This window comes from Pelobates fuscus, chromosome 9 (genome assembly GCF_036172605.1).
Source record: "Pelobates fuscus isolate aPelFus1 chromosome 9, aPelFus1.pri, whole genome shotgun sequence".
NCBI lineage: Eukaryota > Metazoa > Chordata > Amphibia > Anura > Pelobatidae > Pelobates > Pelobates fuscus.
This window is the reverse complement of record NC_086325.1, coordinates 154,575,412-154,602,122: the sequence shown is the minus strand read 5'-3', so window position 1 is coordinate 154,602,122 and position 26,711 is coordinate 154,575,412. Positions and strand designations below refer to the sequence as shown.

Below are 26,711 nucleotides of genomic sequence, written 5' to 3'. Positions count from 1 at the left end.
CCTGGGAGCAGTTTGCCAAGACGATTGGGCAGCAATACCACCTGCAAGAATTAGGGATCTTATAGACAACTATTACAAAAGACTGCACTCTGGCATTCATGCTAAAGGGGGCAAAACACAATATTAAGAACTAAGGGTATGCAAACTTTTTTTTTTTTTGCCATGTTTTGTTTTATGATTGTGCCATTCTGTTATAACCTACAGTTGAATATGAATCCCAGAAATAAAAGAAATGTGTTTTGCCTGGTCATGTTTGTTTTCTTTAAAAAAATGGTACATGTATTACCTATTCTCAAATACCCTCAAAATGGTATGCAAACGTTTGAGCACAACTGTATACCATTTACGATCCAAAATGCTGGCAAATTTCCCCTGCATATTCATTTGGCCTTTTTGGGCCTTCTCAAAAGGATGTAGCTCATACCCCTATAGGTACAGCGAGCACTGGGTCCGCTACGGGGTGTCCTCTTATTTCTGAAAGTAGATTATAACTGCAGCTAATAGTAAAAACAAACACTGCAGATACAAGGCTTCCCCTCAGAGCTGTCAATCATGCAACCGGAACTTGAAGCTCCAGACAGCTTATATCAATTTTATTCAACTTTTACAAGTCCGCAATTTTTTGCGGTCTACAATTTCAAATTCTCTGAGAGTGGCAGATCACTAAGATCTACTTTTAAAACTGGCAAATTCTATCCCAAATCTAGTTTAACCCCTTAAGGACACATGACATGTGTGACATGTCATGATTCCCTTTTATTCCAGAAGTTTGGTCCTTAAGGGGTTAAAAAAAGAAAAAAAATACTTTGAGGGGTCTGTTTTCTGTGATTTAAAAATCAGATATCTACAAATATTAATCGTCCGTGCTTTGTGCGTATCATTGCCTTGGCTACATAAAGTCCCAAATCATAGTAAACTACTAACGAAAAAAAATAAAGAATGATTTTTTTTAAAAATACTGATAACACTAATTAATATGTTCAATGGCAATAATTAAAAATTTTTACAATTACAATTTTTTTTTTTTTAATTATATAGCATTACGGCATTAAAAAATGCATGCTGTATACTAATTGAAGAAAGTAATTATCGTAATTTTTCTCTTCGTAGAACTTTAATTTGGCAAAACAGCATCTTTAATAAGTAGTAATTAAGAAAAAAAAAAAAATGACTAAATTGAAAGCACAAGTTATAAATAATTTAAATTATAATGCAAGCAGAAGCAATAAAGAAAGTAAGAAGACTTTTTGTTCTCAAGTTTTTGACAAGCCGGAGGGCTTATTTACTAAACTAAACATTATGGCGTTATCTGGTTTGCAAATTTAGGCTAAAATGGACAAGGAGGAGGTTTTTCCAGTACAGGTATTTAGGTCTAATTAACCTCCACGGACAAGGTAGATCAGGCTTCCCCAAACTCTGGCCCTTCAGATGTTGCTGAACTACAACTCCCATGATTCTCAGCCTCGCTATTTCATTTATAGAATCGTGGGAGTTGTAGTACAGCAACATCTGGAGGGCCGGAGTTTGGGGAAGCCTGGGGTAGATGCACAATTTAAGGCTTGAAATATTTAAAGCTATTTTGGTCTAAAATGTGAAATACTATACCCAATTCTACACACTGCCCGGCTTAGCTTATAACTAACTCCATTAGAATTGACTCATTCACAGTATAAATAGGTGTAGAACGGGGGTGTCAAATCCTGGTTGTGAAATCGGAATACACATCAATATTTCAGGTGAACATCGTCGACACCCAATCTACATCCAATGTACGCTTATATATTCATTTGACAAATCTGAAAACTCTTGTAGGATTCAGAACTCGAAGACGGGCAGTGTTTTTCACTAAAACGCCGTATTTGATGGAAGTAAACATCATATACAAGAACACAGGCTGACAAAACTAGCTATGAGTTAGCTTGCCTAAATGTGGCAATTCAATTCACTACTTTTGGAGTTTAGCAAATAACCCTGAGATTTTGGTGTTTCGCTCACACACATTAAAGGAACAAAAAATATTTGTCCATTTGATGATTTTGTGCAAAATTAACAAAAAAAAAACCTGGAGGAAACAGATTTGCTCTGAATCTCCACTCAAGGCCGCCATATTTTATTCTCATCTCCTGGATCCCGCCTCTGCCAGGATTTGAATGACCGTTGTATTCTTTCACATGTTTGAATTCAAATAGGCAATCAATTAAAGATCCAGCGTGCACATAAATAGGTCATCGGCATCAATTGCGATAAGGTGTTTAGGAAGAGGTCAGTTGGATCATTAGCAGTTACGCTGACTTTGCATAATATCTGTTTTATGATCAAATATTGAAGCAAATGGAATTTTTAAGGGCATTTAAATACAAAGAAATTCCAATGCAACAATTGCACTTGTCAGTGAACTGAAAACTTAAAAAAATAATTTAGGCCATAATAGCTTACCGTATATACTCGAGTATAAGCCGACCCGAATATAAGCCGAGGCCCCTAATTTTACCCCAAAAAACTGGGAAAACTTAATGACTCGAGTATAAGACTAGGGTGGGAAATGCAGCAGCTACTGGTAAATTTCTAAATAAAATTAGATCCTAAAAAAATTATATTAATTGAATATTTATTTACAGTGTGTGTATATAATGAATGCAGTGTGTGTGTATGAATGCAGTGTGTGTGTATGAGTGCAGCGTGTGTGTATGAGTGCAGCGTGTGTGTATGAGTGCAGCGTGTGTGTATGAGTGCAGCGTGTGTGTATGAGTGCAGCGTGTGTGTATGAGTGCAGTGTGTGTGTGTATGAGTGCAGTGTGTGTGTGTATGAATGCAGTGTGTGTGTGTATGAATGCAGCGTGTGTGTATGAATGCAGCGTGTGTGTATGAATGCAGCGTGTGTGTATGAATGCAGCGTGTGTGTATGAATGCAGCGTGTGTGTATGAATGCAGCGTGTGTGTATGAATGCAGCGTGTGTGTATGAATGCAGCGTGTGTGTATGAATGCAGCGTGTGTGTATGAATGCAGCGTGTGTGTATGAATGCAGCGTGTGTGTATGAATGCAGCGTGTGTGTATGAGTGCAGCGTGTGTGTATATGAGTGCAGCGTGTGTGTATATGAGTGCAGCGTGTGTGTATATGAGTGCAGCGTGTGTATATGAGTGCAGCGTGTGTATATGAGTGCAGCGTGTGTGTATGAGTGCAGTGTGTGTATATGAGTGCAGTGTGTGTATATGAGTGCAGTGTGTGTGTGCAGTGTGTATGTGAGTGTGTGCAGTGTGTGTGCAGTGTGTGTGAGTATGTGTGCAGTGTGTGTATGAGTGCAGTGTGTGTGATCAGTGTGTATTTTAATATTTTTTTATTGTTATTTTTTATTATTTTATTATATTTGTAATATTATTTTTTTACTTATTAATATTTTATTATTTAGATTTTTTTTTTTCGTCCCCCCTCCCTGCTTGATACATGGCAGGGAGGGGGGCTCTCCTTCCCTGGTGGTCCAGTGGCTTTGGCAGTTCAGTGGGGGGGAGAATGGGGGCTGCGGGGGCTGCAGAGATCTTACTTACCTCTCCTGCAGCTCCTGTCAGCTCCCTCCTCCTCCGCGCCGTCCATTCAGCTCTTCTGTCAGCTCACATTGTAAGTCTCGCGAGAGCCGCGGGAATTAGAGAGTTATCTACTAAGCGGCTGCAAGAGAAGTGCCGAAGTCCCGAAATTCCCAAGTACCGAATTTCTGACTGCCAAGCCGAACCAAAAAGATTCCCCATGCACATCCCTAGTTAAAACACTTAAAGGTAAGACATCAGGAGTATTGAGATTAAGTTATTACGGTGCCCTAATGGTTGCTTTAAAGGAACGCTATAGAGTCACTAACAAAAATGTATATTCGTGACCCTATAGTGTTAAAAACACCTTCATCCCCCTTAAATAATTAAAAAAACAGACCGCATTTCCAGCGCTGCGCTTGCTCTGCCCCAATCCGCCTCTCCTTGGCTGACATCATCAGGATTGATGATCTCAGCCAAGCAGACAGGCAGGCAGCGTAGCCAAACGTTGCTATGTCCAATCAGCATCTTCTCATGGAGATGCACTAAATCAATGCACCTCTATGGGGAAAGTTCAGTGTCTCCATGCAGAGGGCGGAGACACTGAATGTCAGTCACAGTGTGCAGCACTGCCACAGGAAGCACCTCTAGTAGCCATCTGAGGAGTTCTTTGAAAATGTAGTGTTTAAAAAGTCTGCAGGGACAGGCTATACATTAAGCTGTAGTTGTTCTGGTGACTATAATGTTCCTTTAATGGTGCATTTTGGTTTTCAATACAATGAATTGTTTAACCTATGGAAGGTTTATATTTACCTTTGAATAAAAAACATTGTATATCTCTGTTGCTTAACACCCAGTTTTGTGACTTATTAAAAATTGCTGGCCACATTTCATACCTGCTGGTAAAATTAATAGATGAAAAAAAAAAAAAAAAAAAAAAAAAAAAAAAAAAAAACTATTGTAGAAGACTCTTATTCCATATATCTGGTTTAACATATTAGTGATAGACACATTACATAAATCACAAAAATGTGACTACACTGCCATCTACAGGTCATATAACTAGCTGCAGGGAAACCAAACACAGGCCCCAGCCATTGCTGAACTGTAACATTCCTAATGCTTGGAGAGCACTATTCATTGCTAAGCAGACGGAGAGCTACCTTGAAACCATCCTGAAGTAAATGTGCAAGGAGTGATCGTTACAAAGCTAACTGAACCTCAATTATGCCAAAATAATGAAAAGGGCACCTCCTGCTTATTTTGTGAATGTGCTGCATTTTCCTGGTGTCATGAACAGGTTTGCATGCTGGAACATGGGAAAGACATGGGGAAGGAAGAGAGTTAGCAGCAATGGGAATTGGTACTAGTGACAAAGCGAAAGAAGGGGTTCAATGACGTTAACTCAAGTCACAACAGGAATAATAAAGACATTGGGGAACAGTAAGTGACATGGCAAATGCGGGATGTTAAAAGGACGTTCCGCTGCCAAAATACAAAATCAATTAGAAAAGAAACAAATATCGCTATTTTGTTTAGTAGATACACCCCTAAAGAAAACATGCATGCATTTAATTATGCAAAACAGTTGACTAAAGTTGCAGATTTCTTGTCTGCAGCTTTTGCAAGCCCTCCCCTTCTAACCCCGCCCAGACTTTCTGTGTCTGTCCAATCACAGATTGCTCAATGAGAAGTCTTTGCAAGCAATTGCTCTGGGCAATTGCCCAGTAACAGGACAGGCTGTCTGAATGACAACCAAGGGGTATAACACAGTTCATTTAGAACAGTCCCAATTACTGTAGAAATCTGCCCTTTATGTAAAATGTAAAAAAAAGTGGACACGCTCTTCACACATAACAAACTTCAGCAAGCTAAAGTGCTATTGGAATGGAGTGTTCCTGTAAGGAGAGAGACAGTTTAGGGCAATGAGAATAAATGGGTCAGTGACATAGGGAAAATAAGAAAGCCAGTAGCCAGAGGATAAGTTAGCATTGCTAAGGGGTGGGTGAGGGGTGGCAATCACATGGGGAAAGAATAGTTTTGGAGTGAAGATGCTTGTGGTCAGGGTGAATGGGCACATTTTCATTGTGAATGATCATGCTCAGGAGGTTAAAGTGCGTGTATTACTGGTGAATGGGAAGATTCTCCTGAGTCCCAGGATGAACTGGTTGAAAAATGTAATCTGGAAAAATTCTCCAAGCCTCCTACACTTTCTATTTGATAATTTTGTCCTAACATTCAATTCGATTCAATTACAATTATTTATATAGTGCAAGCATATTCCACGGCGCTGTACAATAGGTAAAAAAAACACTAAATTCTTACAAAACATGACGGACATACTGGAACAGTAGGTGAAGAGGGCCATGCCCAAACGATCTAACAATCTCCATACAGATAATTTGTGGATAATCCTGTCTGTATCAGGGCAAGTGGCAGATTTTCCACTCTCAGTGTGAATAAGGTTGAATGCCCTGGCACGAAAAAAAAATTAGCAAGGGTACCGTTAAAACGTCAGGGTTTTTTTTTTTTTTTACTTAATCACTTAATGCATTATTTACGAATCACATCAGGAATAAGAATTAAATTCACTTTATGAAACCATTTATGCCTTTTGTAATCTGCTTTAACCCCTTAAGGACCAAACTTCTGGAATAAAAGGGAATCATGACATGTCACACATGTCATGTGTCCTTAAGGGGTTAATATTACATCCATTCCTGGGATTTCTAGCTGAAAAAATAGGGGAAACGGTGGGGATACATAAAATCATTACTTACAGCACACATTGCTGTTACTGTCTATTTTAATTTGTGATAGCTTCTACTTGTTTTATCAGCAATGATGAACAGGAATCTGCAGGGATCAGACCAATTACCCCTTCAGCATTTTTATCAATGTAAACCTGACACACGGAGTGTTAACAGGCTCCTTTATGTGAGTAAGAAATATTTTTTTTTTTATGTAAACCCCAAGCCGGCTTATTCAGAGTAGCAAACAGCATAGGGCAATAGTGGATTACAAAAAAAGAAGTCCCACTGCACAACATATAAGTATATAAAATGTCAATTAAATTAATTAAATCATTAAAAATAACTTTCCATAGAAAGAGTGCTTAAATACCAATATATATCCTAATCACAATGAGCATACACTGATCTGCACAAATCAATACAAAGGTACATCTGTATATAAAGTTACCTAAAGAAAGTGCCAGGAGCCACTGAAACAACAGTCAACGTTTTGGCTATAAAGCCTTTATCAAAGGTAAGTATCCTAGACTCTGAAATCTCTAATACAGCTCCTAGCTAATAAAAATAGTGGTAAGCCCTCCCATAAATTGCCCAATGAGCCATCCCTGTTGTTAAGTAACTGATAAACAAAAAAGGGTCGGTATAACTCCACCATGGCAGCAAATATCTATCTCACATGCGCACATGAGATCATACAAGAAGGGTCTCCCTCACCTCTCTAACAAAATAATGTTGTTTAAATCGAGGTCTAAGCCACGTTCTGTCACAAGTAGTTGTATTCCCGGCCACCATTGTTCCTGCATATAACGAATATCTTAAAGGAACATAGTCTATAAATGAATCACAAAGAGACAAACAGCATGGACCGCGCATGTGCATATTCTGACAATACAAAAACAGCATAGCAATTCAATATTGAAGTACATAAGATATTGCATTGAATGCGCAAAGTAAAAATGAGCTTCAGATAGGCTTTTCCCTTTCAGCGTATTGATTTATTTTCTTTACAGGTTGAAGAATAGACCAGTTTTTGAAACAATGTTAGGTTTTTGTTCTTCGCACGCAAACAAGCCTCTGATGTGTAGCCAAAACAGAGTCGTCTTTAAATGGTTATTTGAACTAAAGCTGTCTTGCTTTGAAGAATCAAACAACTGATCGTGGTTTCTTTGTGTTTCCAATTTCCTTGCACTATGCAGCTCTACGTCTCTTTACATTATGTCCCTTAGTAACACGATCACCATTGTCACAAACAACATCCACTTCTCACAAAGAAGCAGGGATGGCTCTGTTTATGGGATGGCTGAAAGGCTGGATAGACCGGCATACAGACCGACAGAGGCACAGAAACAGACAACACATCAGCTGGGTGTATACTAAACAATCATTCAAACATAACAAGAGAATACACAGCTTTCATGCCAAAGACATAAGCAAGGGATACATGGTTGTAGAGAATATCGTGAGTTTCTGGTTCATTCAGCAAGTGAGATTTTCAGTAAATATAGAGGAGAGCAGCAGTAGCAAGAATCAGCTGTATAAAAGGTCACCCACCATAAAGGCTGTGTACATCAATAATGTATATAAAATGCCAAGTTATAGTACATGTCCACATTAATAAAAGACAAGAAATACATCTAATCTATCAAAGTAGGAAATCAAAAGAAACTGCAGTAATAAAACAGGAGACACTGTAAAGAAAGAGGCCGGAAAAAAACAAGTAAAATTGGAAGATAATGTAAAGGTGAGAAGTAGAAGCTAACATAGCCCAAATAAGCAGAGATAAAACCATTTGGATGGATGAGACCATCACAAACCAAGTATAAATATGACCAATCCATACATTCAAAGAACCCCCATAATCACATTCGCAGGGTTTAATCAAACATGACCGAACGGTTTACATCCAATAATGCCAGATACAGGAGCAAGGAAAGGAGGATCCCACGACCATAATAATAATAATAATAATAATAATAATAATACCAGCTTGAAAATCGATGGAGACAGCTCATGGAGCTGATGTATCAAATAATACAATTGTAAAGGATTTTCTTCTGAACAAACTCTTGAATTTCTCAGAGGTGGTGCTGATGTATTTATCAAAATATAGCCATAATACAGAATAAGGAACAATGCACTAGGGAGAGACCGATTTTCGGTTCCGTCGATTATTAGAGCCGATATTCAGAATTTTACCGATAATCAGTATCGGTGTTGTAATTTGCCGATATTACTGATAACTTACTCACCTCTCCCAGTCAGTACATGTCTTTTGCATCCGGAAACTCTAGCCGTCAGCCAATGAAGCACGGTATCGTGACCTCACGTCACCCATTTCTACGAGTTCCCACATGCGGGGCTCAGCTGAAAGCAGGCAGGCGAGACCATGAATGATCTAGTGCAATGTACTGGGCTGGTTGACCGAGTGATAGGAGTGTGATTGCGGTCAGCAATCAAACTCCTATCAGTAAAAACACTCTACATGCTGGGATTTCGGTGATCCCAGCATGTAATGGCTGCCTGAGGTGATAGGAGTGTGATTGCTGTCAGCATGTTCGGTCAATGCCAGATTTCTATAGAAATTGTGTTACTTTTTCAAAACTTTAAATGTAGGGAATATCGGCAGCATTTTTCGGCAATCAGCCTGAAAGGTGACTGATAACTGGCATCGGCTCTGTAACAATTATATCGGTCAATCACTACAATGCACACACACACAAAATATATACACTTTTTTTACAAGGTTACTAAAAAAATTACTTATCTTTCCAAACAAATATGTGAATTTGGTTACACCACTGACCACATGAAAGAATTTAGTCTACAAGAACTGTTTAAACAGTAAGTATTGCAGTGGTCATGTTTAAAATCAGCATAGGATATCGGGGTACTTTAACATAGTGGTGGGCTTAACACGATATGGCCGTATGGTATAACCATAATGCTTGCTAAGATAGGTGATTTTGAAGTAATGTTGCCTGCTTTAAAAGTATATATTTTTGAGTGTGCACTGTTCCTTAGTCTGCATTCTGTTTGCGTGTTTTTACTTTTACATACACCTTTTAATCGGCCAGATCTTATTCCGGCTTAATAAAGACCCCCGTAAGGTCAAAACGTTACCACAAATTGATAGAACCAAATAAACTAATTTTATAGAAGAAATGTCACTTTGTTATATTATCAGTATGATGGAACTGGACATCCTCCCCCAAGCGGGTGCTCACCAAATTTTGGTTTACACCCATTACCAACCTGAGCAGCAAAGAGGTGAAATTCTTCAGGAAGGATCCACGACTGGGGGTAAAAGTTGTATTCCTCCGGGAAGAGCTCTTGCATGGTTCTCACTGCTCTGCTGAGGTTAATTTTCCGAACCATTTCAGCCATACCTCAAAAGAAAATACACACAGTGAAAACCCTGCGCATGCACACTTTACGTGTCCTCTCAGATAATCATGTTACAGCTCCATTCGCTTCCCTGGGCAGTAGTAATGGACGGTGGGTGTTAAACAAACAATCATACTATCAGTTCTGAGATCTGAATTATAGACTGTTTCCACATTCTGTCTGCCTAAAGCCTTATTCTAAAGAATGAAAGAGGTGGAACTGCACTCAATCCCCATAAAAAAATTAATCAGGGTGCAACCAGAATGGTCTAAGTACCAGGAGACCAGCTGCTTAGTAGAGCAAATGTAGAAAAGTCCAGGCACTCCAGAATTCAAAAAAGGCAATTTATTGAGCCCACAACCAAAGCAACGTTTCGACCAATATGGTCTTTATCAAGCTGTTGATAAAGCTTGATAAAGACCATATTGGTTAAAATGTTGGCTGTGGGTTCAATAAATTGCCTTTTTTGAATGCTGGAGTGCCTAAAACCTTTTTCTGACCATTGGATGTTCTGCAGTCACAAGTTCAAAGTAGCACCTTCTCCACTGTAATGTGTGGGGGTTTTTTATACGAATATATGGGTCTATCCTACAGGGCCTTAAAGGGACACTATAGACACCAGAACAACTACAGCTTTTTTAGTGTAAACAATGTATTTTCAGAGAAAAGGCTGTGTTTAAACTGGTGCCTAGTAATATCTTAGTGGCAGTCACTCTGACAGCCACTAGAGGTGCTTCCTGGGTCAGTGCAGCACAGTGTACAGCACCTACATTCAGCATCTCCACGCACTGCATGGAGATGCTGAGCGTTCCCCAATGAGTTGTATTGATTCATGATGAATGTTGATGGAAGCAGTGTGGCGTTTTGCCTCACAATGGATTGGCCGAGATCACCAAATTAGATGACGGAGAAGGGGCCAGCCACGGCAAGACCAGCACGGCGCTGTATAAATGGTGAGTAAAGAGAGGGATCCGGGGACTTAAAGGACCACTCTAGGCACCCAGACCACTTCAGCTTAATGAAGTGGTATGGGTGCCAGGTCCAGCTAGGGTTAACTAATTTTTTTATAAACATAGCAGTTTCAGAGAAACAGCTATGTTTATCAATTAGTTAAGCCTTCCCCTTTTTCCTCTAGTGGCTGTCTCACTGACAGCCGCTAGAGGCGCTTGCGTCCATAGGAAAGCATTATGAATGCTTTCCTATGTGACCGGCTGAATGCGCGCGCAGCTCTTGCCGCGCGTGCGCATTCAGCCGACGGGGAGGAACGGAGGCGGAGAGGAGGAGGAGAGCTCCCCGCCCAGCGCTGGAAAAAGGTAAGTTTTACCCCTTTTCCCCTTTCCAGAGCCGGGCGGGAGAGGGTCCCTGAGGGTGGGGGCACCCTCAGGGCACTCTAGTGCCAGGAAAACGAGTATGCTTTCCTGGCACTAGAGTGGTCCTTTAAATAGTCAGTTTACCACTATAGTGTCAGGAATACACGTTTGATGACGATACGTCATGTGTACTGAGTCTACCAATCTGTAGTTATTCTCCTATTAGGCACAACATTATTTGATATTTATGCTAACAAAAATATCTGCAGGCTCTACAAGTGTTTCGTTGTCAAGCCTAGCACTGTGATAATTGCTGTTTATCTATTTCTACATTGTTCACTAGCTGTTACTCCTTATTACCGAATTCTCAATGTATGAGAGGATATTCTAACTATGCTATGCACATCACAAATAAAGAATTAAAAAAAAAAAAAAAATTAAAATTCTGCAGGCTCAGACAAAGGCTTTGGTCTGTGGTCTGCACCTTCAAGTTTACTTTTAATAAGGCTGAAAAATGCCACCTTTTTTTTATTTTTTTCTGATCTTCGCTAAAACACTTGCTATCCACCAAATCTCAACATTTTGGGAAATAACAAAAGAACTCCAAATTGTGTGCTAAAATAGCCACGTTGGAGAAAACACCAGCATTTTTGCAAAGGCACCTTACCAATACAGTTGCAAAGCGAAAGCCAGTCACTGCATCATTGGAAGCCAATTTAGATAACCCTAATTTCCTGTGTAATAGGCTGATCTTGCTCAAGAAATGTCCTTAGGACCTATTAACATTCCAGGATTTCCAAAAAATATTCCTATGGAGCGCAGATGTTTCAGGTGACTCACTCACTCATATTATAAAGCAGGTAAGTCCTCATTTGGACACAGGTCTCCTTATGAATGAATAAGCCATTATCAACTCACCTGTGTAAAAGCAGTTCTGATGATGCTTCTGAACCAAACCTTTGATACTAAAAATGAATTTCCACCCAAAGTACTATAAAGTTTTTGATAGTCAGTTCATTATACAAAATGAGTTTGCAGTCTCAATGAATTAGAAATTCAACCTTGGGGGGCGGGGCATGACCGCGGACAGGAGCAGACGCACGTTGCAGCAGCTCCTGCATATTCACGCTAAATGCACTAAAATTACAAGGCGCAGAACCAGCAAACCGGCAAAATCGGACCTAATCATCGAAGGGGACTCTCTGCACTCCAAGCAGATACCACACATGTGGACTTCTGAGCCGGTTCCGAGGAAACAAATTTTGCGGCCTAGCAGCATGGTCGGCCCGGGGGAGACGGCTGCTCTCCCGCCACCACAACTCAAGGCTGATCCCGGATTGGGTTCCTGTTCCCCCCCCTATGGGCCGGCGGGGGTTATCCCAGTCCCCACCGACCCGGCAAGTATCCTATCAGCGTCTCCTACTGCCTACCGCATCGTGGGCTCCGACTACACCGGGCCCTACAAAATAATGGACACATATTACTCACCAGGGCCAATACCTCAACAGCCACTACTCACGCAGCTGGATACCATACTCACCCGATTCTGGGAGAGACTGGAACAGCGCTCTACTGCCCAAATACCTCCTACACAAGGAGAGAAAGCAGAGGGACCTGAGGCCGTGAAGCGGAGTGGGCCTGTCCTGGGCTCAGCACCCTGCTCAACCCATGCTCCACGCGTCCAACGCCCACCCGGGCTGAGGGTCATCCGGAGTCCCCCTCAGAGGCAACACCCACGCCGCCGGAAGGCGGCGGAGGAGGAAGATCAGGGCCTTTCATGGCGCCAGAACAGGGAGAGACCCGGACCTGCGGAATTCCCGGGTCTGCAGGACATCAATGCCAACCCCATACCAGGCCTGGGGCCTCATTCTGCACGCGGATTACCATCACTCCCCGAGCACTTCAAGCATCGGTTTCCAGCCCGCCAAGCACCGGGATCGACTAACAGCATGGTCGGAAGATAGAGTCCAGCCTCCCACCCATGAAGGACCTTACAGCAGAAGGACTTACTATACACAGGCGGACTCTGACTCACTGCTACCGCAGCAAGTATATATAACACACATGAGAGACACACCACTTACCACTCCACCTCACTATGATACCATACTCCTATCACATCACTTAGTCAATATTGCAGGAATGGGGCTGCTCTTCGAGGGCATGGATTCACACTTACACCAACAGGGACCCACTGTGCAGTCTACAAGCATGACACCACAATCACTTCACTGACAACACAGGATGCCGGCAGCATTAATGCCTAAAACGTGTGCTAAGCCCCAGGCTGCCTCACCATTCAGCTATCCGGGATAGGAGACACATTACACTACACCACACGCTTGCCGATCAGGTGGCTTTAAGCACCATCAAGTGGGCCTAAACATGCTATAACCCCACTTACTATATCTCAGCTTAAGCTTGACTAATTGCAATCTCTTTTTGCATGCTACCATACATACAGCTTACTCATATGTGATTTTTGTATTGCATGTTTAATTTATCAGAAAATCTAATCTGCACTACGCCTATAGTGGGGCAGACCGCAGTCGATTCACCTGTTTACTCAGTCTATAAGCATGACAGCTAGAACAAGCTGGTTTAACACTTGGCATGTAACCTTGCCCACATTGGTACTATGATAAACAGAGTTTAAGTAATCTCTTTCTGTTCCAAAGCTACAATTTAGCCTAGCTCGTTAGAATATGTTTACTTATTCTAGACATGTAGCAGTTTTTCCTGGAAGCACACTATAACTCATGTTGATACCCTTGACCTGTTTGTTTATATAGAAAATGTGCAATGTTTTTCGCCACCATACAATTTTATTGTATATATGCATATTGTTTGCACCAGCTGTCGCGGCAGTGCACATTTGATTGTTCACTCTATGCACAAATAAAATAAAGAATTTAAATAAAAAAATTTAAAAAATAAAAGAAATTCAACCTTTTCTCGGGTCAGCCAAGCTTGTTAAGACGCAAGACGCAATACATTAGAATGTAAATATTTATTACCATATATTATTATTTTTTTCCTTTACACTTTTATTTTGCGTTATAGACCTTTGCATTAATGGTCCTCATTACCAGCCCAAATGAAAAACTACTCAGGTCTTTTGGTGTTCCAGCAGTCTCATTATTAATCTAGAAAATTTCGCTCTCCTATAATAAAAACTGCTTTATTGCGGCATTATAAGTTAACGATCTCTTAAAAAACAGACAAACCTCCATTTAAAGTTGAATCATTGGCATGTGATTTGCATTTTATGATACTGACCAAACTGCATAAATAAGTATACAGGCTAATAAATAAATCAGATTAGAATTAGACATGGGCTTTTCTAATGTAGTTTCATATTTTGCTTGTACACCAGCAAAAATGTCCTGTCCGTTAGATACAGCCTGTACCCTCCAGAGATTTAGGCTAATTACATTTACCTCTGGAAATTGCATACACGTCTGTGTTCCAGTTTTTATAAAAGCGCAGCAATCTTAAAGATAACCAAATGGCGTTTGTGTGCTTGTTTTGGGAAATTCTGTATAATTATCCCTTTATCTTTTCTTAGCTCATCTCGATTCTTCTGACACTTCCTTGTGAACATGCTAGGAGATATCAGCTCCCAAAAAGGGATAGAAATATGAATGAATAGGGACGAACATTTAATGTGAGACTGTCACATCTCTGAAATTGGCACAACCCAATAGTTACGGTAACTAAAAATGTTTGCTATGAGTTGTTCTTTTTGATAAAAAAAAATAAAATAGCTGGGAAATTAATATTGTTCATTTGAAGCCTCTGGTAACTGTGAGCCCAGTATTGGCAAGTTTCTCTTGGGAATTGAGGGGCTATGCCGCCTATAATACTTTACCTTGTTGATATATGTACATAATTCATTTTTTTTAAATGAGCTAATGTTACTAAAAATATTGGTGCAGGGGCTGGAGAGACATTCTAGATTATAAGTGAATGCCATCGTTATGTCTGTATGTTCTTTGATATTCAACCTTTCATGATGTCAATAAACAGCATCCAGCAATACCAACATCAGAGTAATTAAATATAAGTCCTACTATATACTATTTGAACAACTAAACATTTTGGCAATCTAGCATGCCTCCTATAGGACAGAAGTTTTCAGGGAAAAGTGGTAGTGAGATAATAAATGCTATAAATACCTGATAGAATGTATTAAAGAAACCATTGATGAAGGTGACATTAGAGAAACACATCACTCTTTAAACGAACAGTATGTAGATTGAAAAGGGAGATTTAAATCTATTTTAAACACTGTGACTTAGCGAGAGAAAAAAGGGGACCGCAGTTCTGAAAAGACCCTGGTAAAGGTCTCCCTACTTGCCCCCTTGCTTCCGGATCGGTGCTGGAATCACACAGTACATAGTGTTCACAGAGCCCTCTATAATATGTGAGCTGGGAAATCCCACTGCTGGTGTCAGCAATGACTTTCGCAGAGGGAATCCCTCTGCAGCAATGACTTTAGCAGAGGGAATCCCTCTGAGGTGGGATTAAGGGGTTGGGTTAGTATATGTTTTAGGGGCAGGATTAGGAGTAGGATTATGGGTGGGATTAATGGTTGGATTAAGGGTAGGATTAGGTGCAAGAGTAAGGGAAAAATATATATATGTTAGGTATCATGTAATCGAGAACAGTAGTCGAATATGAATATGGAGTGTTTGCAGTAGTGTAAATTTCTCCATAATAAAACAAGTGTGGAAAAAAGACACAACACAAAAATTACCATAACTAATCTGACCAAGGTTTGTGATAAAATGGTTAGATGAAAAGTGTCAAAATCATTTACATAGCTTGGGGGGGGGGGGGGGTGTACTTCTGACAAATATTTACTTTTATCTTTTATGTTATGGTTTTGGATTTTGTGACTACTACAAATGTATTCTCAGCATACCAAATTTTGCAAAGTTTTACCTTGAAAACCGTAATTCACTCATTGCAGTATTTGTTTTAGAACGCTCTACAAACATAATTGACATAGTGAGCATATTCCCCAATCAGGACTAATTGCTGAATCTATTTTAAGTTAGTTTTCTTTAGATGCACTTGAGTTATAGACATTATTAACTGTAAAACTGAAGAAAAAAATAAAAAAGTGTTTTTTGTTTTAAATCTTTTCTCATTATGTAATACTATATTCCTATTTATATTCCTAGATTAGATAGTGTTATGTATACATATAGGGTATAACAAAAAAGCTATATTTCTACTTAAAAAAGGATATATAAATGTATGGGTGCACCTGTACCAGAAAGGGTGAAATCACGGCAGAATGAACACATGGCAAAATGGCCAAAAAGGACCTTGGTCCAAAATACGTAGCATCACAAAAAAAAAAAGCCTTGGTCCTTAAGGGGTCAAAAAGCAAAAGTATGTGTAAAAATACAAATATTCACTTTATTGTGTAGCTATGGATACACTACCTCCTCCAAGAGTGTGAAGCTCTTTGACAATGAAAAAACAACAAAGACGCCACTGGAAAAAGACATAATGGACACGTGTCCAGGTGCCCAACAAAATACGACAAGCTATGACTGTGGATGCTGTGTGTCGTATGTTAAACCACAGCCTGACCTGTCTATTTTATGGAGGAAATATAGGTCGGTGAGGGGGTTAAGAAGTAGAATATAACCTATCTAAATATTTACAGAAACATGCAGTAGTCACAACGTGAGATCTGTGTCACAAACTGGAACAAGATATAGTAATTATCCTACAAAACCATTTACCTGGAAACTTGTTGACTTGCCCAGAAGAAATGTTTTCACTTTCGTGGAAGGAAACGCCATGCCAATATATATCGCAAGGTAAGCGGCGTCCAAGTGGAAACTGGGTAAATAAAAGTGAAAATAAAATGTAATGTGTAAAAAAAAAAAAAAAGACAAGTTTTTTCTTATTACGGGTGAGATATTGCAGAAATTGCATTCATTTGACATTAGATGGCTTATCTACAATTGCAATCAAAATTATTCAACCCCCATTGAAAATCAGGTTTATTGTCAAAATTTACAGACATACAGCTGTTTGCAATACACAAATCAAACAAAAGCTATTAAAATAGCTCAACACAATGAATGCCTCAAGTTGTCTCCCCAAATGCAACTTATAATGACTTGTTTATTGCACAGTGTATTTAATTTAGAATTTTGTATCTCCTGTTCTGTTAACAGCTTTCTATAGCCTGCAGCAGCCTCCTGTGAGTGATTAAAAGTTCAGTTTACAGAAGATAACAATTTCTAAAGTAAGTTAAAGGGTTACTCCAACCACCATGACCACTTCTGCATTTTGCAGTGGTCATGGTGGTAAAAGTCTGGATGTACAGTGTTTAAGCTTGAAATATTGCACATCCAGGAGTTATTTGAAATTGTATGCCGGGGGCTAGTAAAAACTCCCAGCACACATGACTTATGCAGTCCAGAACTCTGGGCTGAAACTGGAAACTGGCTACCAACTGAAACTGAAACTGGAACTGGCTACCAATGTCAATTTTGTGCATATTTTAAATATTAAATATATATTTAATTTTTTTTTTCTCCCACCTTTCCTTCTCCTCATTTCCTACCAAACTCCCTTCACCACCTCGGAGCGCATGCATGCGCTCTGATTCGGTTAAATAGTCTAATCAAAGGCTTCTATATGAAAAGTAATTGAATGCACCTCGGCACGGCTGCAGTGACATAACAAGAGGGCATTGGAGTAAGGTAAATAAAAACTTTAAAACTTTGATTAGCTCTTTCTAAAGGAAGGGGGGACCTAAAGAATAATGCTCAATAGTAACTTTTTAAAATATGAAACCATTTCTTTCATGTTGGCTGAGTGAGTCATAACCAGGGGAGTTAGGGCTGCATAAAAAGAAACAAGAGTGACTTACAAGAACACTTAGAGCATAGGAACACAAATATGTATATAAAGCTACTGACCGTGTCCCTAGTCTTCTAGGTCCCCCACTCATTGAATCAATGCTACCCCGTGGGGGAAGATGTTCGATGTCCTGATGCAAAGCACAAGAACGCCTAGCTAACATTGTTTAACTCCGTTAGGGACCCGGAAGCTCCTACAATGTAATTATTGCAGTTTCTCAGAAACTGAAATGTTTTATATTGCAGGGTTAAACAGATAGGGGGCACTGGACCCAGACCACGTCAATGAGATGAAATGGTCTATGTGCCTATGGTGTCCCTTTAACTCGAAAATGGCAGAGAAATTAGCAGTGAGAGTGCAGGGGCATGATCTATACACTAGAACTGCTTCATTAATCTAATGTTGTTTTGTGCCTATAGTATCCCTTTAAGAATGGATGCCAAATGAAAGTGTTGTGATCATGTCACTAAAGCCTAGGCCTAGGAGATCCTTCTAAAGCCCCAATGGTTTGGTTGTCGTAGACTACAGGGCTATTCTGTACAACCGACAGCCAGTGCTACTTTTAAAGGGGCAGGCAGGCAAAAAAAAACAGATGTTTCCATAGCTGTAAGAGAATGATATAGATTCCTGCCCATGGAAAATTGGCTACTATACAACTGTTCTGTAGTAAAAAAAATATGTTTAATTAAAGGCTTTCTTCACTAAACTAAGAATGTTGTACAATGAACAAAAATATTGCATCTTTATTCCAGGCCACAACTGTCGTAATGGAAACCTAACTGAATTTAATTTTTCAAAATTGGCTTTTCTGGCAGGAAATTGTGATAAAAAATATGTTGAAAGTGAAACTTTCATTAGCTGCCCCCGAAAGATGGGCAATCCTACCTAATGGCACCATCATGTTGGCTTATAAATGGAGAGATATATCATTATTATCACTATATTACTTCAGCAAGTCCAATCAGAGCTGACTAGAGAAGCAAGCCCAAACGACTGATGGACAGACGGGGAGGGATATACTTTGAAAATAGGGTTTTCTTCCAATCAATACATTTGCGAATAAGGAAAATTAATTGAATCGTTACAGGTACACTTTAATAGATGGGAGATTGGTGGGGGCACAGAATGAAAACTAATCTCTGCAATAAACATTAATATACCAGAAGGGCATTTACTTTTAACAAATAGTCCATTCAGGTAACAAAGTATATGATAACTCAGAACTCCAATTCTTCAGTGAAAATATTTATTCAACAAAACAAAACACCAAAGAAACACACCTGGCAGGGCTTAGGCACCTTAGTGTTTTTGTCAAGCCCAAGCCTGTCATTCACATGACATTAGAGTGACAAGCATGAACCAAATCATATTTTCTTCACTTAACCCAGGGTAAGTATGAGGGGCACTCTAGGCCATGGGTAGGCAGCCTTCAACATGCCAGATATTGTGAACTACATCTCCCCTGATGCATTGCCAGCATTATGGGAGATGTAATTCACAACATCGAGTGCTAAAGGTTGTCTAACCCTGCTCTAGGCACTATGACTGTTTTATTTAATCAAGGTAGCTATAGTGTCTTGAGCCCCTGGCACTGGAACATCCATTTCCTCTCCTAAGCTAGGCCCTACACCACAGAGCTTAGCTCATTGTCTGAGAGGGCTTGATCATTGGCTTGACTGGTTTGATCATCGGCTTGTTGTATTTCCTAGAGCAGTCATAGGCAACCTTCGGCACTCCAGATGGTTTGGACTACACCTCCCATGATGCTTTGCCAGCATTATGGGGGATTTAGTGCACAACATCTGGAGTGCCGAAGGTTGCCTACTCCTGTCCTAGAGTGTCCATGCTTAGAAAAATCTGGGTGGGGGTGCCAGGGAAACAGGCTGGTAGGAACGCACGCAAATTTTGCATATAATGAGGATGTGGCGAAACCGACCTCGCCACGTGTCCTTGGAGGGGGCTGCTTGCCCGCCTCTTGCCTTTGGACTATGGACCAGACTTTATGTGAATGTGTTAACCCAGATAGCTATACCATGGAGCCTATTCATATAATGAAAGACTATGGGAAAGACTTTGGCTCCATGGCGATTAAACTGTATTCGGTTGGTCTGAGTGCCATTCACCTAATAATGTGCACTCAGACCTGAGCTATCTGGGGATATGTGAAATGTCTGTGTGTTATGTGTAAAATGGGACTTTATGTATTTTAAAGTGTTTTATGTCGTTTTGCAACCATGTGGTTAATGGAGTCTGCCTCTAGTCCTGGATAATTAGATTACTTCCCCCCATTGTCTCCAGGATAGAGGGCCCTGTAAAACCATGCTTCCAGAAGGTCAAATGCACATTTGTACTAACTTTTGAACCCCTGGTCCAATTCGTATGATTTTTGAGTATGTTGTTCCCCCCGAATGGATTGATTGTGAATATGTATTTTTATGCGAATGTGATGTATATTTTGGGAGTTATGAATGTTGTGTAAAAACTGTATTTTCCCTACCTATGATAATTGTATTTTCCTGTGTGTACAGATAATTAGTTTACAGGTAGAGGGGAGGGCTATATGTGGGATGTAACTATTGTGTGATTGGTTAATGTACGTTACTGTGTGTGTCCCTCCCCTTCATGGGAGCACCTAATAAAAAGGGCTGCAAGCTAGCAGCCAGAGAGTTCTATTTTTACCCTCAACTTGAGTCCTGTCTCTTATTGGGGGAATCTGCTACAAGGGATTGCTATGCTAGGCATATTCCCTTGCTATAATCACTGAGCTCTTGTAAGAGCTTGTTCCTGCTTCGTTCTGAAGGGAGATAGCTGCAGCCTGCGGTGCTTATGGTGTCTGGTGGAGTGCTTGGAGTCCTCTGGAAGCGCTAGGAGCATCTATCAACGGAGGTACCCAGTCCGTGTGCCAGGTGATCCATTACATTGGTGGCAAGCGGTGGGATGGCGTCCTAGTGCGAGGTAAAGCAGCTCAGAGACACTGTTTGGATTTACAAATTGAGGGCAACGCTAGCACTCGTGCAGCGCCCCTGGGAGTAGACAAGTATGGAAGGTTCTGGCTCTGGAGATGATTGGCTGGCCGAGGTGAGGCAGCGAGTGGCCGAGTATGGGGATGATATACCCATGGAGACACGCCGGGTGATCTGGAACCAGGTCATGGCCGAGCGAAACACAAGGCTGGACCGAGAATTCGGGTTGGCAAAAGAGAGGAAGTATGCTCAGCAGCAGGAGCATTACAGCAGCCGAGTAGAGGCTGCATCCGAGGAGGTTAGCTGTCTTTCCTTGAGGCGGCGGGAGGAACCCGAAGTGGGGGTCCTCATAGACTGGTCCTGTGAGGAACCACAACAGGCAGGTAGAGATGGGACCAAGGTCTCTCCACCGGGCCCACCGGGATGCTGGGCAGCCGGCCCAGATCCCCAGCAGCAGCCAGAGTTGCCAGGTGGGGAAGCAGGTGGCCCTTACTCACAAATGTTGAGGGGCCTCACGGATTGGTCCTGGGAAGACCCACAGATGGCAGGTGGAGATGGGACTGCGGTCTCTCTACCGGCCCTACAGGGATGCTGGGCAGTCGGCCCAGATCCCCAGCGGCAGTGTGCGTTACAGGGAGCTGCTCCTCAGCGGCAGTCTACGGTGCAGGGAGAGGAGCCTGTTATCCCCTCTCCCCAGCGGCTGAAGGTGTGTAAGGGAGAGGAGTTTGTTATTCCCTCTCCCCAGCGGCAGCGCAGCTCGCCAAGGGGAGACAGTAAGCCCCTCACCAGCGCAGATGGGACCGTGGTCTCTGCGCCCTGCCTACAGGGAGTACAGAGGGTCAGCCCTGCTCCCCAGCGGCTGAAAGTGTGTAAGGGAGAGGAGTTTGTTACCCCCTCTCCCCAGCGGCAGCTTAGCACACCAAGGGGAGACAGTAAGCCCCACACCAGCGCAGATGGGACCGTGGTCTCTGCGCCCAAGTTACAGGGAGCTGAAGGGGCCGTCCTCCCTCCCCAGCGATAGTGTGATTTGTTGGGAATTGGGAGCCCAGTCTCCATTCCCCAGCGGCAGAGTATCCAGCAGGGAATGGAGAGCCCAGCCCCCTTTCCCCCACAGCAGGACTCTGTGCTGGGAGGAGAGACAGTCGGTCTCCCTCTGCAGAGACGGGAAGTATGTATGGGAGAGGAGATTGTTACCACCTCTCCCCAGCGGCGGATCATTAATGTACAGGGAATAGAGAGCCCAGTCTCCATTCCCCAGCGGCAGAGTGTTCTAAAGGGAGAGGAGCTGGTTACCACCTCTCCCCAGCGGCAGCTTAATGTACCAGGGGGAGACTGTAAGCCCCACACCTGTGCAGATGGGACAGTGGTCTCTGCACTTCCAGCACAGGGGGTAGGGACGGTCGGTCCTGCCCCCCCACGACAGGGCTGTTTAGCCAAAGGGGAGACAGTCTGTCTCCAGCAGCAGAGCTGTGTAACTCAAGGGGAGACAGTCGGTCTCCAGCAGCAGAGCGGTGTATTTAAAGGGGAGACAGTCGGTCTCCAACAACCAGGCTTCAACCCGACTACTCCCGTGGTAGTGCTGGCATCCGGGTAGAGTACCGCTGGTCTCTGCCCACTCAGCAACCCACCAAGGCAGTCTACCAGCCCCCAGCACAGCCATGGTGAGGCACCTGGGCATGGACAAATTTCTCCTCTACCCAGGTGTAGTAACCAGTTATTGTGGGTGGGCTGTACTGCTGTTTCTGTTTTGTGGGTGGGTTGCTGGACTAACCAGGGCACTGACCGGCAGGAGGTCAGATACCCTGTTAGTCTGGGGGGTAAAGGGGAGAAGTGTGGCGAAACCGACCTCGCCACGTGTCCTTGGAGGGGGCTGCTTGCCCGCCTCTTGCCTTTGGACTATGGACCAGACTTTATGTGAATGTGTTAACCCAGATAGCTATACCATGGAGCCTATTCATATAATGAAAGACTATGGGAAAGACTTTGGCTCCATGGCGATTAAACTGTATTCGGTTGGTCTGAGTGCCATTCACCTAATAATGTGCACTCAGACCTGAGCTATCTGGGGATATGTGAAATGTCTGTGTGTTATGTGTAAAATGTGACTTTATGTATTTTAAAGTGTTTTATGTCGTTTTGCAACCATGTGGTTAATGGAGTCTGCCTCTAGTCCTGGATAATTAGATTACTTCCCCCCATTGTCTCCAGGATAGAGGGCCCTGTAAAACCATGCTTCCAGAAGGTCAAATGCACATTTGTACTAACTTTTGAACCCCTGGTCCAATTCGTATGATTTTTGAGTATGTTGTTCCCCCGAATGGATTGATTGTGAATATGTATTTTTATGCGAATGTGATGTATATTTTGGGAGTTATGAATGTTGTGTAAAAACTGTATTTTCCCTACCTATGATAATTGTATTTTCCTGTGTGTACAGATAATTAGTTTACAGGTAGAGGGGAGGGCTATGTGTGGGATGTAACTATTGTGTGATTGGTTAATGTACGTTACTGTGTGTGTCCCTCCCCTTCATGGGAGCACCTAATAAAAAGGGCTGCAAGCTAGCAGCCAGAGAGTTCTATTTTTACCCTCAACTTGAGTCCTGTCTCTTATTGGGGGAATCTGCTACAAGGGATTGCTATGCTAGGCATATTCCCTTGCTATAATCACTGAGCTCTTGTAAGAGCTTGTTCCTGCTTCGTTCTGAAGGGAGATAGCTGCAGCCTGCGGTGCTTATGGTGTCTGGTGGAGTGCTTGGAGTCCTCTGGAAGCGCTAGGAGCATCTATCAACGGAGGTACCCAGTCGGTGTGCCAGGTGATCCGTTACAGAGGTTTTGAAGCAATTGCAGGTATATTATTTTGGGTTGTTTTTTTACGTTCTTTTTCATATATTTGCAATCCTTTTTTGATATAATGCATTAAAAAGAAGAGAACTCTAACATGGAGTGTCTATTTAAGCATGAATTAGTTTGCAATATGTGGACATTTCAAGGGCAATGCTTGGTTGCTTTTCTGTCTATCTGCCATACTTTTATTTTAGACATTTTGGAGCCCAGAAGGCCTTTAAATGAACCAATTTGGAAGCCTTTATACATTCCCTTTTAAAATCAATTGCTTTGCAGAGCAGTTCATCACTGAAATAAAGCAATAAGAGTTATTAAAAACAAATCCCCATCTCCTGGCCCCGAAAAGTCTGACCTCATACAGTGTCCTACAGAGGACCTGTTGCCCCCAAAGTTTAGACCAGGGGGTGACCTCAGTCTACATCTTGGAGTTTTCCCTGCTACATCGGGGCCACGCAGTGCTGCCATAAGACTAGACAGAAGATACAGCATCTCATACAATATGGCATACGCCGTGTGCTCCCTGACTACTGAAGTGTGTCTTCCAGTACTATGCAATATTTGCTCATTTTTGGCAGAGAGACCTACTTAACCCCTTAAGGACACATGACATGTGTGACATGTCATGATTCCCTTTTATTCCAGAAGTTTGGTCCTTAAGGGGTTAAACAAAAGATGCAGAGTGGCCACCTATCTCAGATCCACCTTTAAGTCCCCAGTGCCTGTCTGCTTTAGCCAAATAAGAGGCGCAAACATAGCAGCACAGAAATAAGCCTTGGAGAGGGCTCTGTGTTGACCTGCACCGGGACTCGATCTACAGGAGGCAAGTTTTGGGATTTCATGGAGGGCCCAGTCGCTGAAGGGAATATTGATAACAACAATAGTCCTCTCCCAATTCTACATTGGGACAACACACCTGTTTCCACTACTAGGCGTGAAGAGCTTCTCTCTGGTGCGGACTGTGTTCTGATCCTGGATGGCATAGGCTGAGCGATATCTAGGCCTCTAATCGGCATTTTGCCACTCATCACTACTGCACCAATAAGTCTATGTGGGGTAAGCACTTGCTATTTTTCTCCTTTAGTTTTGCTCATGTTTATTCGGTTGAGTTTATCATCTAATTTTTTATAGTTTTCTCATTTTCCCTGGACATCCATTTAATATATGAAGAGTCTAGGGGTTTCCTGGATGGATCTTTATGCTAGAATTATGTCTGTATACATGACTTATTTTACTAATATAAAATGTGCAGACACATAGCAATATGAACAATGCGATATTATTCATGTAATCTCCGAAAACACCATATTTACGATTGTATTTTTATGCCATTCCACACATAAAAAAACAACAACAACAAAACACTTCCCCATTAGCAATATTAATTTAATCCATATTTTATGGGTCTTGGAAATATATCATAGCTAATCACAAGCACACCCTGACCCAAAGAAAAGGGATACCTAAATTTGGTACCACGTCACTCACTTCTTTCCACTTCAGCTGCTTGATACTGATCTTCAGAGCTTCAAGTGAAGTTTTGGCCTTGGAGCTGTCCACAGTGACATGTCTCTTCTGCCTCTTGCCTTCCACTTTCTTTTCCACCCCTTTGTCTTCCTGATGTGACCCCATTTTGATGGAGGATCTGGCCACCTTAGGGTCAGACTTTTCCCGTACTTCACTCTTGCAGACAGTCTTATGAGTTGCTGGAGATAAACTGCGTTCTGTGGCACCAACTTTGCTCTTTTGCCCATACCTGTCCTCAGAGTTGTCTCTTTGATGTCTGCCTTTAAATTTAGTGCTTGGCCTTACTGGAACATGGCAAGAGGCTGGAGAGCCCCCATGCCTAATTTCTGGTGAATTTCTACAACCTGTTATCTTTGATCCTTTATCTCTAGTGTCTGAATCCTCTGCACTGCTTCCGTCTACTGTAAACCTATGTTGTCCACTCAATGTCTCTTCTTGCTTTGCTCTCACTAAAACCTTCTCACCTATTACAGGTGGACTTCCTTGTCTTCTGCACAAGACATCCACCTGCCCTGCTCTGCTCTCTCGCCCTACACTTTTTTGTCTCAACCTCACTATAATGTCCTGATCTGATCTTTTGTTTAATACCCGCTCTGTCCCTTTTGAACTTGCCCTTGTTCCCAGGCCATGAAGAGACCCAACAACTTGTCTTCCTGAAGTCAACTCCCACTCTGACCCTAGCTGTACTACCTGTCCTGGCACCCTATACTCTGCTCTGCTTAGCCTTAATCCTGCTTCTGTTGTCTGGTCTCTGTGCCCTTCTTTTTGACATGTTACCCCTTCTTTTGCCAGTCCCTGCTCCAATCTTTTATGCATTGGCCTTGTCGATGGCAACTGCTTTGTTCCTACTGTCCCATTTAGTGTACACTCAGCAGCCTTTCCTGTACATTCATTAGCACCTCCTGCCACCTTTAGTGCACACTCAGCAGACATTCCTGATACCTCTAGTGCACTCTCAGCAACCTCTCCTGGCTCTCCCACAGCACCCCATGTATTCCCTCCTGTCTCCCCCAGTGCAGTCCCTGTAATCCCTCCTGTCTCCCCCAATGCAGACCCTGTAACCCCTACTGTCTCCACCAGTGCAGACCCTGTAGCCCCTCCCATATACCTCAGTGTACTCTCTTGAAACACCCCTATCTCTCCCATTGCAGACCCTGTAACCCCTCCTGTCTCCCCCATTGCAGACCCTGTAACCCCTCCTGTCTCCCCCATTGCAGACCTTGTAACTCCTCCTGTCTCCCCCAGTGCAGACCCTGTAACCTCTCCCGTCTCCCCCATTGCAGACCTTGTAACCCCTCCTGCCTCCACCATTGCAGACCTTGTAACCCCTCCTGCCTCCACCATTGCAGACCTTGTAACCCCTCCTGTTTCCCCCAGTGCAGACCCTGTAACCCCTCCTGTTCCCCCCAGTGCAGACCCTGTAACCCCTCCTGTCTCCCCCATTGCAGACCTTGTAACCCCTCCTGTCTCCCCCATTGCAGACCTTGTAACCCCTCCTGCATCCCCCAGTGTAGAC

At 42.3% G+C, this 26,711-nt stretch overlaps 1 protein-coding gene across 1 annotated transcript in view; it reads right to left on the bottom strand.

The window, feature by feature from the left end:
• The window catches only part of TTLL11 (tubulin tyrosine ligase like 11), a 170,200-nt gene extending 143,692 nt beyond the window's left edge, over positions 1-26,508 (bottom strand). The window contains exons 1-3 of the mRNA XM_063432818.1: positions 25,157-26,508; positions 16,731-16,830; positions 9,527-9,660 (exon numbers count right to left, since the gene is read on the bottom strand). Of these exons, the coding sequence (XP_063288888.1) occupies positions 9,527-9,660; positions 16,731-16,830; positions 25,157-26,506 (1,584 nt within the window). The 5' untranslated portion in view covers positions 26,507-26,508. The remainder of the gene's footprint in view (positions 1-9,526; positions 9,661-16,730; positions 16,831-25,156) is intronic.
• Positions 26,509-26,711: the final 203 nt, after the last annotated feature.